This window comes from Monopterus albus, unplaced genomic scaffold (genome assembly GCF_001952655.1).
Source record: "Monopterus albus unplaced genomic scaffold, M_albus_1.0 scaffold170.1, whole genome shotgun sequence".
Lineage (NCBI taxonomy): Eukaryota > Metazoa > Chordata > Actinopteri > Synbranchiformes > Synbranchidae > Monopterus > Monopterus albus.
Genome location: NW_018128050.1, coordinates 96382 through 112450, shown reverse-complemented (window position 1 = coordinate 112450; position 16069 = coordinate 96382). Strand labels below are relative to the sequence as shown.

The window sequence follows — 16069 nt, the reverse complement described above, 5'->3', positions numbered from 1 at the left end:
TCATGGTGCTTCTACACAGCTAAACTGCAACAGCAAATGTTCACTCAGACCATGTACAAAGTGCACGACTGCAACACCACAGGTCAGAGTCCCAGCAGCAGCACCCTGGAACTGTATCAAACCAGACCTCCGTGTTTCTCTGAGCTGAGCCCGGAGCTGTGAGAGTCTGAACAGAGCCAGAAACTGGTTAATACAGCCAGAGTCACTGCAGGTGGAGGCTAGACTGTGAGAGCAGGGATTTGAAACAGGTTGTCCTTGAAATTTCACTGTTTAGTCAACTATATGACGTTCCCCCTTTGAAATGTTTGTCCCTGTTAAAGCTGTGTCTCCCATAGTGCCCCTCAGAGATCGGGGTGAGGATAACACATAAGAAACATCTTGTGGGACAACATACTTTGACACAACACAGCTATGTTTCTGTCAGAAGACATTCTCTGTTGCGGTTTAGTGCAGACCTGTCTGTAGCTTCCTGCATGTACACACTCACTTCCCAGTTGCTGAGCACAGATTCAGAGTGACTCACAGCGAGCAGAGCAGGCAGCTGAAGTCTTCCTCTAAGCGTCACCTTCACCTGTGTGGAGGCCGGCAGGTTCAGTCCGCACTGCACCACCAAGCTCCGACTGTTGCTGCCGTTCTACACACATAGAGGACCAGAGGTATCTTTATCAAGGTCTGCTTGGACCTTCCTTTGTCCTCCAGACTGTATGAACCACTCAATCTTACCAGTTGTGTCAAGTGAGACACGTCCTCAGCTGTAACCTGGCTGGCAGTTCTGACCTGAGGCAGCATGCAGTGAAACCCCGCTGCCTGCTGGGAGGAGGAGGAGGGCAGTAAGATGTGACTGGTTAATATATAGTAGCTCCGCTGGTCTCCTCTTTTTAACATGCTAAACATCTGGTGGAAGAACTTTAGTGCAGTAAAAGTACTAATACCAAAGTGTAGACATACTCTGTTACACGTAAAAGTCCTGCATTTACATCCTACGGGGTAGCTGGTGGATTTCCAACTGGGACCAGTAGAGTCTGATGGGTCTACTGGGCTTGGTTTGAGTCACCTTATCAGGTACAGGTAGTGCAGTAAAAAGTACAGAGTTTGTCTCTGACATGGAGTGAAGTCACAGGATGTGGAAATACTCAAGTAAACACTCAACACTTAACTAAATGCTCCAAACTGTACTGTCCAGTACTTGAGTAAATGTGGTGTCAGCAGCATTGACCTATAAATGTACAGATGATGTAGGTTTAAAATGGATCCTTCAGCCTTTACAGTGTAATTTTTCTGTAGTGTGTGCAGAGACAGGATGCTTTCCCACAGTTACGATCGAGGTTAGTGTGTCACCTGTTCGATGCTGCAGTCTAAGATGTTCAGCAGCTGGTTGCCCTGCCTGGTCACAGCCCAGACATCAGCCCTGAACAGAAGCTCCTGCACAGAGAAGATGCCCAGGTTCTGGATCTGCAGGCAGAATTAGAAAACAGCGATGTCTACCACAGTCCAGCAGGTGGAAGGTTCTGGGTTGTCAGTTACAGAACCCACTGCGCCTTAGCTTTCACGGTCTGCCTCTACCTTTAGGTGCTTGGCTTTAGCTAGACTCGCCTACATTTCCCTCGTGATAACCTCAGGGTGCTAAACATGCTGATCACCTTTCTTTGGCTCTGTGTCATTCTGTGTTGTGTGTGAAGTGCTTTATAAACAAAGTCAAGTTATCTGTAATGACAGTGTCAGGGCGACACCGTGGGTTTGTCTTCATGAACGTGCTCACTAAAAGTAATGCTTAATAGTTTTTATGGCTAAGTGGGCATTTTGGCCTGATGGTGGATATATCACCAGGGTCTGTCTTGTGTGACCAGCAGGGGTCAAGTCCAGATCTTTTTTGCCGCAGACCAGTGTGGCCCTGTTGTACCCACCGTCACTGTTCCCTTTATTGTCACTCTAAGCCATACAGGAATGTACAGCACAGACTCTGCAGACAACACGACTGCTTCGTGACTCACATAATAGGTGAGGTTGAAGGAGGTGGAGCTGCTGTCAGTTTGGCCCCAGGATGAAGACGAGGAGTCTGGTTTGATGTGAAAACGAAGAGGATTGGAGTCTCTGACACACAGGACAGAAGGGACAAGTGCAATGAGATATAGTTTCAAGGGTCTGAATCCCCCCAATGTCTGAGCGTTTACACACAAGCTGGCACCAGACATTGAGTTAGTTTCTATTTTCCAATGCCTGGAAATGTTTGTTTACATCAGTAATGTTTGTAAACACAACAGTGAAACATAATTGGCATAAGCTGAGAAAATGAAACTTTTCGTTATAATTTAAAATTGTATGTGTGCCGTGCTGCTTGTAATTTGCATGCTCAGAAAACACTGAATGGCCCTTTAACCAAAATATCTGACTGATAGACACATTTATTGTAATCCTGCTGACAAATAATTGGTGAGTTCAATAAATATTAATTAGATTTTAGATATTTCTTGGGATTTATATACAGGATCTATTTACAACAATGTGCACCAGTGGAACCAGTGGGACCAGTGGGACCAGCCATGGGTGTGAATCATGTACTGTGATGTACCTGGTGAAGAGGAGATCAGTTTGGTATTTCAGAGGGAGAAAGAGCTCATTGGTGTTGTCGTCTGGGTATCCCTCCTCACCCTCACTGATGAACACAGACACACACTTTTATTTACATTCATTCCCTTGAGGCTCAGACAAACCCACCACCAGCTGAACCCCAAACCTGCCCTGAGACCACCATCAGCCCCTGAATCAAACCAAAAACCAAGTCCTAAACCCTAAATATATCCGTGACCCAGTGTTTTTAGCAAGATGGGGGTATGTCTCTGCTGTTTCAGGCAGCAGGGCATTAAAGTACATTATAAAATCCACCTCAGAAAAAATGAAAGCAGGGAAAAATCAGCAGGAGGCAAGGCTGACCTAATTTTCAGGAAGAAGCACAGGTGGACAGACTGTAACCTCAGTCGCCATTCAGAAGGCTGGTAGCATTTTCAAGTTGAGCTAAAATGATTAGTGAGTTCTCATCATTAAATTTTAGGATGTTTGGATAGTTGACATTAACCCTACATTGACCTCACCCCTAATACCTAACCCTGATGAGGTCATCAGCTTCCAGCTAATATCAATTACTTCCTGCCAAGGTCAGCAACCCGCCCAGGTTCTCTTGAAACACAGTAGCTAAACTGGGAGTCTAACACATGGCTGTGTGTCACCCATGTGACAGTGACAGAGAACATCGTGGTTCTGTAAAACCTGATTGAGGAAGCCTGTTTATTGAAAACGACAGTGGTACAAGACCGGACACATGGGGAGCACCACCTGTACACCACACCACAGTTGACCTGTGATGGTACTATGGAGCAGTGTTTATACAAGTGGATCCCAGTTTATTTGAGATGTACAAGGATGTGGCAGTGTGACATGGCCTCTGCCCACTGGTTTCATGTTATTCCACTGTAATGGCAACAGAAAACCAGTCAACAAAGGCAGTGGAGAAGAAGCTGGCAAACACAGATGTGAACAACACTGTGATCTAAAAAATAGTCATTACAAATGTTTTGTGAAGAAGGAAACGTGTAAACAGAGATTTATTTGTTTAGGAGAAAACTCCATAATCAACAACAAAGAACACGTGCGACATCAGCTGTCTCACCTGCTGGCTGCCATTCTGACTCGCACATGATCCAGGAAGACAAAGCGGCTGAACTCAAACTCCAGACGGAACGACACCTGGAAGGAAGTTGCTTTCAAAATAAAACTCTGGGATTTGAAACAACTGGCCTTTTCTTTGGTGAAATAACTACACAGCACGGTGGTAGTCAGACACAAAAGTGGTTAGCTTCACAGTAAACAGGTGTACATCATTGGCTGGGTAGAGATGTCGGCACCTACCTGGGACAAGGACTTCATGAAGGGAGCACTGATGTTACAGAGCCTCTGACTGGCCAGTCCCTCCTCAGAGTAGCAGTCAAACTGAATGTTTGATTGGTCCTGTGGGGAAGGGGGAGGAGTCTGCTGAGCCACAAGCTGTGTCCACATCTCAGAGCTTAATGCTCACATCTTTGTGTGTCAATGTGTCATATCCATGTGTAGCCATGTCCACGTATAGCTGGAGCTCTACATTTCTGATGAGCAGTCACCGGCCACATCAACCTGCCCACTGTTTGATTCTTTGTTGTGTTTTGTTACTTTTCTTTTCTTCTCTCTCTCATCTATCTACTCACCCCAACCTGTCGAGGCAGAAGGCCGCCCACCAAGAGCCGGGGTCTGTCGGTATTTTTCCTCCACGATAATAATAACTAAGTTCTAGACCTTACCTTTGTAAAGTGTCCTGAAACATGTAAGTGCCATGTACCCGGCTCTGGTGTGAACACCGCTGAGCTTCTGAACTGCCATACATGCACAGATTTAACTGAAATGTGAGCCATGTCAAATCATGTCAAGGTCAAATTGCACAATTCCAGAAGCAAAGCTACAACAGGAAACAAGGGTTGACTTTTAGGTAACTGCAAGTCTTCTACTTCCCATATCCTGAGTGCCCAGTGTCACCCTGTCCACTAATCCAAAGGGACGAGCCTTCATTTTTCTTCTCTGTGAGATACCAGACTCTAAATGTTTTGACAGGCGTTGGGGAACTGAAGGTAGACTGGACATCTGTTTTATGAACATGTCAGATTATTACTGTCATGATTTAATGAAGGTGGAAACCAAAACCTTGACTATGAGGCTGGAGAACAGCAGGTTGGCGGAGGTGAAGATGTGGATGGCGGCTCCATATGCATTTTCTCCCTGGTTCTCCAATCGAGCAAATACCACCACCCTCCTCCGCCCGGACTCCACCACAAACAGCTCGTCCCCGGATGCCCCCTGATGGCTGCAGAGGGACCAGGTGGCTCCATCCCTGGAGCTGCAGAACTGCCTTAAGGTGAAACACACAGACTCTTATCTGAGTTTCTCACTGAAAGATACAGGAACATGCATGTGTTAGTGAAGAGCAGTGCTGCTCACTGAACATCCACGAGGTCAGTGTGACTGTGGAGGATGAGGTCAGGAACGCAGGTATCCTCCTGCTCACAGCCGTTCCAGAAGGGAAGCTGTGGCGAGAAACATGGCTAATTGTGTTTGTTTGATGAGTTACAGTTATTACAGTGAAGTGAAGTTTAGATCCCCAAACAAACTGACACCACAAAAAACACCAGGTCACACACTCACCTCGGCCCTCAGGGTGCTCGGCCAGTCGGGGTCTAGCACCGGCCCCTCGTCTGGGTTCTGCATTCCCATTGCCAACACAACCGCAATGGGACGCCCGTAGTCTGCTGTCTCCTGTTCACAGAGATGTGACATTCACACAGGGCAGGATTCACTGGGCATTAGGGTTTGGTGTGTTTTACGTGTTTTTCTCATCCTCATCCTAACCTGCACAGAGAAGCTGAGGCGTTGGCAGCTCTGGCCTCCGATCTGCAGGAGCAGATGCCGGGGCTGCTGTCGGTCTGACTCATCCAGAATGGCTCGAGGAGGAAGACGCCTCTCATCCAGCAGCAGACTGTACCAAACAGCTGGGAGGAAGGAGAGGAGTGGGAAGAAGAACAGCATGAGGAGGAGGATACAGTGGATCATGGAATCCTCCTATCTCATTTGGAGCAGTGCGTAGGAATTCAAGGTAATGTTCTTAACTGGTTCAGCTCTTATCTCACCAATAGAAGTTTTACTGTTAATATTGGTACCTGTTCGTCATCCTCAACTATCCTTTCCTGTGGTGTCCCCCAAGGATCTGTGCTTGGTCCCATTTTGTTCTCTTTGTACATGCTCCCACTGGGATCTATCTTAAGGAACTATGGCCTTTCTTTTCATTGTTATGCTGATGACATTCAGATTTACTTACCATTGAAGGCAACAAGAGGGATGTCATTACAACCATTGTCTGACAGACTTGAAATCATGGTTGGCACTTAACTTTTTAAATCTCAACGAAAATAAGACTGAGTGTGCTATTTGGTGACCTGGCGAACCTAACTGCTTCTAACCAGGACCTGGGCCCCCTAGCTCAACACCTGAAGTTGATTGTAAAAAATCTAGGGGTGATGTTTGATGGCAAGTTAAGATATGACAAGAAAATCAACTCAGTTGTGAAATCTAGCTTCTTCCACCTGAGGCTGTTAAGCAAGGTCAAGTCATTCCTTTCTTTTAATAATTTTGAGATTGCAATCCATGCTTTTATCGCTTCTAGACTTGATTATTGCAATGCTCTATACTATGGTGTTAACCAGTCCTCCCTCACTCGTCTCCAAATGGTACAAAATGCTGCTGCTTGTCTTTTAACAAATATAAGGAAATTTGAGCATATAACCCCGGTACTGGTTTCTCTCCACTGGCTTCCAGTCCTTTTTAGAATTGATTTTAAGTTATTGATTTTTGTTTTTAAGGCTCTTAATGGTTTGGCACCATTTTACCTCACTGAACTAGTGCACTGGCACAAACCTGCTAGGTCCCTCAGATCTTCAAGCCAGTTTCTTTTAGAGGTTCCTAGGGGCAGATATAAATGCTGGGCTGATCATGCTTTTACTGTTGCAGCCCCTAAATTATGAAATAGTCTAACTTTTAATGTTAGGTAAGTTACTGACCTCAGCACTTTTAAATCATTGCTTAAAACGTATTTATTTGGCTTGGCTTTTAATAATGCACAGTAGGGCCTGATGCATTTCTTTTAACTCCTTTTAATTTAATTTTAATTTATTGAACATATGCTATGTGTGTCTGTGTTATTGTGGGGTTTTATTTTTATTAGCACGGATCTTATTTACTTTATTTTAGTCATTTATTGTCATTTTATTTCCCATGTAAAGTACTTTGGTCAGCTGGATGTTGTTTTAAAGTGCTATACAAATAAATTTGATTTGAAAAAAGGTTGTACATGCCTCCTCTATTAATGTGCTTACAGTGTGATTTTGTGCTTAGAAATGCACTGTAAAGTCACTAAAGTAGAAGCACTGTGATGCTCAGGTCCTTTGGGAGCTCCTTTTCCACTAACTGTAAAACTCTGTTACAATGTCTCTGACTGAAAAACACTTGCAGGTTGACGTAGCAGCCCTCACATCCAGCTACAGGCTTCAACAACTGTGGTCAGGTTACCTGGTCATCAGAATACTTTACTAAGACTCCTGTGCCTAATAAAGTGCCACTCGGTGCAGGACGCTGTGTGTCCCTGTGTGTGTCTGATGGTGATTAACAGCATCAGTCGGTTGCATATCAGTCGATTCAGCTGTTTGAGTCAATTTAGCAACATATACTGCAAAAGTAAAGTACTCAAGTTGTGTTCCTATTTGCTGATTTCATGTGGTAATAACTTCTTCTTTGTGAGTTATTAATAAAGGGCTGCATGTCCTGCTTCCTTATTAGCTGTTGGATGCTGTTGCTGACAGTAACTGTGGAGCTCATTCTCATCTGTTTCACAGCTGAACTTAGGGTTTGATGTATGAGTGCACAGAGAGCTGAGGTAAGATGCTTCAGCCCAGGTCACGTCCGGAACGCCACGTCTGCACTGGAAGAAAATAACTTGACACAAAATGTGGATAAATCTTAAAAACAAAGGTTCTGATGTTGTCAAGCATGGCTCATGTCCTCAGTCTGAACACTGTCCAATGAAGTGTCTGATGCCATGTGGCCTCTCTGCCTCTGTATGTGTGTGTTAATGTGCATGCGTCTAATTCAGTCCAGATGATCTGGAGGAAGTTGAGGAGCTGAGAAAGAAGAGAGGAAGGTATGAAGGAATGGAGGGAGGAGGAGTGACACAGTTTAATGATGGCTGGCTGGTGTTAGCATGTTAGCAAGGTTTCTATCCAGCACATCTGCAGCCGATTACACAGAGACACGACAACCAAGCGACTGCACAAAGCACTGGGGGGAATCTGTGTGCGAGGGAAAGACTTTCCACATAGAGACCTTCAGAAAATGCCAAATGTCTGGGTGATTTTGTGCCAACCCAGCTGGAAAAGGGGGCCATCGATCTCTTCTGTAGACGTGAACTTCTCCTTCTATTTACCCAGACAAGGTGCAATTTTCACTTCCACTCCTCTACAGGAGAAGCTGCCTGCTGCTATGGAGCAGTCTGCAGTTAAACACTGGTTGCTATATTAAGAGGGAGTGTTAGAGCCTGGTGACACTATGACTGGCCAATGAATGAACTCCAGCATGAGCTCATGACAAAATATCTGAAACACAGATTAGGTCCAAGTCCAAATCTGAGCTCAGCTGTCAAACTCCACTGTTAAAATATGTGATGTGTTTGTGCAATGCTTTCCACCAAGAAACAAAATGAGGTTCTCATTTTGACGTTTGCAGGGAGAATGAAGAACAATGTACAGACGTAGATCCATTGGAAAATAACTGAAGGAGGTGCAGTGATTCATAAGGGTCACAGAGGAATGAAAAACAAGTGAATTCTTCCATTACTCTCCCAGGAAATGACATATGATGGGACTGGGTTCACCCACTCGGGGGGCCTTGGGCTGAGTGTGAGCTACCTGGACTGGGTTGACCCCCTTTCCTCCACTCTCTCTCCATTCCCTCCCACCTCCCGATGCCCTGCCGTTACCCACTTTACCCACGTTTGGTGCCCCCACCAAGTTGGACACACTAACTTTCAGTAGTTCAGGAGGAGAAGCGTAATCACAAGCTCGCAGCTTGTTCTTTGGGTGCTGATGTGTCCTTGAGCAAGACACCCAAAAATGGTCAGACCAGTACTTTGCATGGTAGCTCGCTGCACCAGGTTTGGGGTTGGTGTGGGAATGTTGTAGGAATCAACGTTTGGTCTCACAGTCTTGTTGTGGGGACTCAGGTCCCATCTGAGGACAGAACCCGGTCCGCACAAAGACAATGAAGCATGTTCATCATAATGTTCCACATAATCATCCATGAACGTTTCCATTATTGTTGCTTTAAACACTGAAACATGACAAAAGGCAAGTTCACCAATATTCCTAAAAGCCTATTTGGAAAACGAACGATAGCCTGATGAACTGGCCGGTGTTATTTTACTCTTTCTAGTCCCCGAGATGGATAACTGAGGAGTCCTGACTTCCTGTTAACCTTTATTTGAAGTAATGTTTAGCAGTAACAGGTGCATTTGTTTTAGGCCAGATCCCAATTTTGTTTTGGAAGTAGGCCAGAACTGACTGCGGACATCTAACGAACTCACTACTGATCTCACCGCTGCTTGAACTGATTGAACGTGTAACAACTGTGATGATAAACTCCCAGATCCATGGAGGCATGTCAGCATCCACCTACCAACATCGGTCTTGGTCTTTGTCCTGGTCTCTGTCCGGGAGTCCAGACTCAGACAGACGATGACAGACATGCAGGTGACGTCCTTCCCTCCTCGCTGACAGTCTTTGTTAAAGATGTTGACCTTCTCAGGCTCAAAGGTCAGTTTGGCCTGAAGCCGCACCACACTGCGAGACCTGAAAGCAGGGAGCATCATGTCCTCAGGGTTTCTGTATTAAATCCACTGCGGGATCATATGTGGACAGAAACTTAAACCAAATCAATTTCAGGTTGTGTTAAAGTAATTGTACAACGTTTTGGGAAATGTGCTTCTTCCCTAACTGCAAGTGTGTGTGCGTCTGACCAGATGATGATGGCAGCTCCCAGCGCTCCCACTGCAAGGTCAACAAGCCCATCTGCATTGACATCCAGAACACCGTGAAGACTTTGTCCAAAATACTGCAGACCTGCAGAAAAACTGGCTGCAGACAGACGCTGGGGAGACAGAAGTGGCACATTGGTCATCTACGTTTTCTACTGACACTGCCTCAGCGTGGCTGATCTGCTTCATCCTCCGTTACCTGTTTGTGCTGGCGTTGGATTGATTTGTCTTGGCCATAAAAGATATAGATCGCCCCCTGGTGGTCATCTTCCAGCGGCGCTCCCACCACCAGCTCCGTGAACCCATCTCCGTTCATGTCAGGTATCTGGGCCAACGCTGAACCCAGCCGGGAGTTCTGAGAGCGCTCAGAAACCTGCAGCACCCCCTGCAGGATGATGGGTGTCTGAGGGAGGAAGGGTAATTAGCTGTGTACTAGTGTTTCACTGATATGTGCTTTAGCTCTATTAACTAACAACACTGGTGCATCAACAGTCTTGTGACTGACGGTGCAGGCGGGCGCTCAGAGTGAAACCATCTGGACTCTGGAGGCTCTCAACACCTTCAGATTTACAGATTATGAGGCTACCTGTGGTGTAACGGCGTAGGAGTAAACCTTCCCTCTCTCCCAGCCCTGGCTGTAGTACATGGGTGCAGCTACCAGGAGAACATCAGTCTCTCCGTCCCCGTCTATGTCCATCGATAACAGCTCGCTGCCGAAATACGACCCGAGCTGGGAGGGAACCAAAGAAAATGAGCATCATCCTATAGGCAAAGGAACAACATCTGCATATTCCGGTGTGTTGTTGTGTGTGACCTGCTCTCCCAGCAATGCCTGCAGGATGGTCAGGTTTCCCGTGTTCTTCAGGGTGAAGATGATGACCTTTCCAGTGTGGTTGAACCTTGGTGCTCCGGCCACGTAGAGCTGAGAGCCGTGAGATGCAATGAGTGAACCGACTGAGTAACCTGAAACCAGAGATAAAGTCAACTAAACCAGCGAGAATCACACAACCACACTTTCTTAAGAATATTCAGTCTGCAGAGGATGAACCTAAAAATCTTTGATCAGTCCCAGTCCTTCCCTGTAGCACCTGAGTCCCTGGCTCCACACAATAATATCAACATCATATTGCTTTCATTAGCACTGAATTTGTGGGGTTTGTTGCTGCTGAAAGAAAAGCTCAGATGCTGTCTGAATCGACTGTTCTTTGTTCTGTGTTGCCCAGTGTAAGGACCTTTGAAACCTCTCTGCTCTATCAGAACACAGATAAGCGCAGCCGAGTCTCCATTATTTTATGTACATGTATTTACCCAGGTAGGCTCCATGGTTCTTCAGCTCCTCTGGAAACTCATCCTTATATGAGGATTTTGGAGGAACAACTTTGCCATGTTTAGTCTCTTTGAGCACAGCGCCGTTCCAGTCGTAGGCGCCCACCGCCCCGAGCAGAACGCCATCCTGCAGGACAGGAATGAGTCTGTATGGACATCACCTTCAAACAGTAAAACACACCTTTGTACCAGTGTGGCACTGTGGCCTTGGTAGCACCAGGTGTGTTTTGGTCTGTACTGAACTTAAGTTTCACACAACCAGGACTAGTCTCCTGATTCCATCCTTGCAGACACAACAGAAACACCACTCTCCGCCCTTTTGGCTGTTTGTGAGGATGTGTCATCAGAGTGCACCAACCTCTACCTCGTTTCACAAGATGAGTTCTCTGGGGAAATAAAAACAAAACTGGTAGTAGTTTTGTTTGTGACTGATTTGTTGAACCTACAGTAAGGGTCCTTACTGTAATCAGACAGTTCAACAGTCATCTTTTTGTTTTTATCCATTTAATATTTATTGTGTGTGTGAGGACAAACTCACAAACACATCAGGAGGAGGAGGACATCTCTCGGCATGTATTACACAACTCGGCCTGAAATGTTGTGGTGCTCTGTTACTCTGCTGACTGGAAATGGTTTTCCCATCATGCAGCCTCACTGACAGCACTGTTCCCAGGCAGTTTTTACCATCAGAAAGCTGAGCTGACAACATCGTCCCAAGCCTTTACCTGAGTACGGTCACTGGTGTGCATGTGTACCTGTGTGTGTGTGTGTGTGTGTGTGTGGCAGCTTTACGTTCATTAAAACCACCTCCTGTTACACATACAAAGTTTCCATGACACCGATTTCACTCCCTGACACTGGAATTCAGTCGAATACAGTTTTCCTGGATGAGAATCAACAGAAATAAGTTTGTGATTCTGCAGGATCAGACGTCTGTCAGCACCAGAACCAGATTAACGCTTGATGACACTGATAAGAGTTTCTGAGAGTTTGATTTTTGGCTGTTTGTGTTTGAATCAGAAGCAGCATAAACACCAAACTCTGCTCTTATTGTCTCTTGAATTTACTGGCTCATGATTTGCTTGATTGGAAAAATACTGGATGACTCTTCTTATCTGTTTCCAGTTTGGACTAGATATGGCACAATGGATATGGCTGTGAATGCTTGTGCTACTCACTTTGACTAGATGAGAGGAGAAACCAGCCTGAGCCATCTGCAGACCGAAGCCTTGACCCTGATTGCTGGTCCCTGTGAAGCAGACGCAGCAGAGATGGAGCATCACACAGACACATGATGCTGCAGATTACTAGATTACTATTTGTAGTGTTCAGCATTTAAATTAATGACATGCTTTAGAGAGACATGGTGGCTGGTTCTCCCACTGAGGATCAGCTCCACCACAGATCGGGTCATGCAACTTTTACAAGATGTCAGTGGCCAAAGCAACTGGTAAAAGTTATTTACATGATGTTACACAGTACTTGTACTGTTTGTGCTTTTACTAACAAGAGTTGTGCTTTTACTAACAAGAGTTGAGTGAAGGAAGCGGAGGCCTAAATACAGCAACACCACTAAACACTGGAGTTAACAGGAGGCCGTGCTTCTGCTGAATGTTTGTTCTGCAACATTTAACCATAAACATGTAATGAGCCAAGTTTTTCATGAGCTTATTTCGGAACGAAGATGTGCTCGAACCTTCCAGAGTGAAAATCCTCTCTCCCAGAGCATCCACAATGTCCTTCAGCGCTGACTCATCCGTCACATTGAAAAAGTGCTTTTCATCGGGGTCGCTGGCGATGAACTTGATCTCTTTGAGGAAAGCTTCAGTTTTCCTTCTACGGCGGTTGTAAGAGCCCAGAACCTGGAGGAGACACAGAGGAACACTTAGGGGAAAGACTGTAGGAAGCCCCAACAGCAGAAGGATGGAAGGAAGAAGGTCAGGGTTAACGTTTAGGTTTGAGGACATCCAGGACAGCACCAGGACCAGACAGGAAGTTGGTATCTGGATTGAGGAGAGATGGACTTACAGCAATGGCGTACATGGTGATGTTGTCCCTCTCGCTGTCAGCCACAGCCTGAACCAGCTGAGGGCTGTCGTGAGATTCGCCATCTGTGATTACAATCATAACCTTCTGAGCGCCGGGCCGACCCCCCCGCTCGAACGCCTCTGACCTGCAGGGCAGAGTGAGATCACTGGCTGCTATCTGGAGGGTGATGGTACAGGGTGATGATTCCTGAGGGATGATCTGTAACGCACCGTGCTACATTGATGCCCAGCGCCGTCCTGGTCTCCTCTCCCCCCCGCTGGATGATGCTCCTGGCAGCCTCCACCACCTCCTCCACCGTCTGGTACTCGCCCAGGCTGAACTCATGGACCACTGTGGAGCCGTACTGAACCACGCCCACCTGCAGCCCAGACACACACAGCTCAGTCCAGACCTGCCTGTGTCACCACATCAGCTATGGGCCTCAGTCTAAAGTCTTGTTTTTTTTAAATAGGATAATCACCTTTATTGGCCAAGTATGTTACACACAAGGAATTTGTTTCCGGTACAGAACCAATGGCAGCCATCTGTGACGCCAGCTCACAATGATGGCTCTAACCATTGGTTCAGTGTCTTGCCCAAGGACACCATGATTTGAACCTCCAACTCTCTGGTTGGGAGATGACTGCTCTACCCACTGAACCACAGTCACCAATGTTTGTGTTTTTGTAGATTTTATTTACTCCTGCTTCACTCCATAGGTCTGGTGTTTCAAAATAATGTCGGGATCACTTCCTAGAACCCCTGTGTGGAATTTAATACTGAATATGGTGAAACAGGCAACAATGTGGCTGTTACCTATATTTATATTTATTATAGTTTTTATTTTATTAGCTGGTTTTGGGTTTAGAAGCAGCTGATTTCAAGTGGAATTTCCTTAAACAAGCCCAAGTTGGCTACTGTGGCCTTCTTCTTCTGCATTGACTCGTGTGCCTGCCTGTAGACAGGTGTCACATTTCTGTTCAGCTGATCTATTATCCACTGACTAGCAGCAGAAGCCAACAAGCCCTTTGGATGTAGAGCAAAGCAAATTTGTGCAGCTGCATGTTTTTCCTTAAATTCCCTTTGAATGGTAGTTTCCAGAACGGAAGTCATGTTTTTCTATAACGGTCAGAAACCACAAACAGCTCAGCCACTGGTGTTTTCATCCAGTCACAGATAAAGGAAGGCTTTCCGTCTCCCTGCAGCTGTCTGTTCCAAACAACATTAAGGGAAACAAACACCTGTTGCTGACATGTGGGGTTGGCCTTACACGAGGCCAGGAGGTCAGCAGCAGTTGATGGAAATCCTCACTGGCAGCTTCAGCCCTGGTTGTTGTGAGATATGACTGAAATTCTGCCAGTGTTTCAGGACTGGAGGCTGGCTGCAGCTGATTGTTTGTGGTGATATTCAACATCCTCACATTTTTTAAGGATCTTTCCAAAGAATTCCAACTGTTTCCAATAAGCGTAAGAGCAGAGGAGCCTCCTAGATCATGACAGGATCATGGCAGTAAACAAACAAATGTGTTGTCCTCACAAGTCCAGAAACACCTTGATTTGATTTTTTTTTTTTTTTATTTGATTTGATTTATTCTTTCAAACATGTAACAACAGTCAATATGTCAACACACATAATTTCACACATATCCACAAATACATTATCAATTTGCTTATACCTAGTACATGCTTGAACGGAGTAGGAAGAAGTTAGACTTATCTAGTCCTACCCCATAACATCATCTTACCATCATTGGTTTGCAAGCAGTATTACTACATAAATAATTTTGTTCTACACTACGCTAGTGATATACTAAAAAATATTACAGACTGTTAACATTCTTACATAATTACATACTTTGATAATTATCTTCTACACCACACAAGTAGCAATATTACATAGTGTTAACATTCATACACCACACCCACAATGTTACACCTGATTAATCATTAAACCTGTTCTTGCATATATCTTGATTCTTCAGCCTCAACATCCTCGCTCGCTTCTGGTTTATTAGCTCTTTTCCCCCTTGGAGGCATTTTAATAGTTGTAGAATTTGTTCAAAAACTTGACAATGTAGAAGATGTGAAAAGTCATAGAACAGGACAGATACATGCCATAATTTACCTGTGAGATAGGGAGGTTTTGGAAAGACTTTATTGTGCTCCACAAGTGAACGATAATATAGCATTGCATCTAGTGCACACAATACAAGAGACAGAGATAATAAAACACTGCAAGGAAAACAAAGAAGAATTAAAGTATATAATATACTCATCTTTTCATAAATAAAGTCACATAAACCAGTGAATATGAAGTGGTATTTTTGCATAAAATACATAACTTCTAAGTGGAAGTCTGCTACAGTTCCTGGCGCCAGTTTGTTAGAGGAGACACTGATGCTGCAGAAAACTGGCTGCAAGTATAGATAAGTTTCTAAGCAATACATTTTGGTGTTATTGGTCCCATCTAAACTTCTATATATAAATAATTATAAAAAATTGCATATGTTGTTAGCGAACATTTGCTTGAGAATGCTGTTTTCTACATCTTTACATATTATATCATATGTAGAATTTAGGTCCAAGCTAACAGTAAACCTGAATGAAAATGAAACGACACTGACGAGATATCTCTATTCAACAAAACTAATTCAAGCTTTGGTTAAATTTCACTGCTTTCTTCTACTAAAGAAAATACTCACTTGTCTGCTTTCCTCAGTGTAACTGATACAAACCAGTTACACTGTCAGTAACTGGGCTTTCCTTGGTCATAATCAACTCAATGTTAAGATGAGCTTAGCCAAAAGGTTTAAACTAGGGCTAGGATCATCGTAGTCCTAACATAGCTCTGATTTGTCTCTACAATATGGAACTCTTGCATCTTACATTGGTGTCACTCTGGAGCAGGGAGGTTATGAACTCTTCTGTAATCTTAATGGCTTTCTGACTTTGTGCACAAATTGTAATGAATGAGACATGCAGAATTTCTGCAAGCAAAGTAACATAGATTAATGCAGCATCTAATTTAGTTTCTATTCATCCTCTTCTCTCTATTGTAAAG

At 44.8% G+C, this 16069-nt stretch overlaps 1 protein-coding gene across 1 annotated transcript in view; it reads right to left on the bottom strand.

Annotated features, from left to right (window-relative positions):
- The window catches only part of LOC109969127 (integrin alpha-11-like), a 34701-nt gene that overhangs the window by 2305 nt on the left and 16327 nt on the right, over nt 1-16069 (bottom strand). Inside the window, exons 7-27 of the mRNA XM_020615805.1 lie at nt 13240-13388; nt 13010-13154; nt 12678-12843; nt 12160-12230; nt 10964-11108; nt 10470-10618; nt 10242-10385; nt 9855-10058; nt 9638-9768; nt 9298-9470; nt 5428-5567; nt 5224-5334; nt 5020-5105; nt 4726-4930; nt 3904-4002; nt 3665-3741; nt 2570-2653; nt 1992-2091; nt 1339-1452; nt 724-810; nt 524-634 (exon numbers count right to left, since the gene is read on the bottom strand). Coding sequence (XP_020471461.1) covers nt 524-634; nt 724-810; nt 1339-1452; nt 1992-2091; nt 2570-2653; nt 3665-3741; nt 3904-4002; nt 4726-4930; nt 5020-5105; nt 5224-5334; nt 5428-5567; nt 9298-9470; nt 9638-9768; nt 9855-10058; nt 10242-10385; nt 10470-10618; nt 10964-11108; nt 12160-12230; nt 12678-12843; nt 13010-13154; nt 13240-13388 — 2691 coding nt within the window. The remainder of the gene's footprint in view (nt 1-523; nt 635-723; nt 811-1338; nt 1453-1991; nt 2092-2569; nt 2654-3664; nt 3742-3903; nt 4003-4725; nt 4931-5019; nt 5106-5223; nt 5335-5427; nt 5568-9297; nt 9471-9637; nt 9769-9854; nt 10059-10241; nt 10386-10469; nt 10619-10963; nt 11109-12159; nt 12231-12677; nt 12844-13009; nt 13155-13239; nt 13389-16069) is intronic.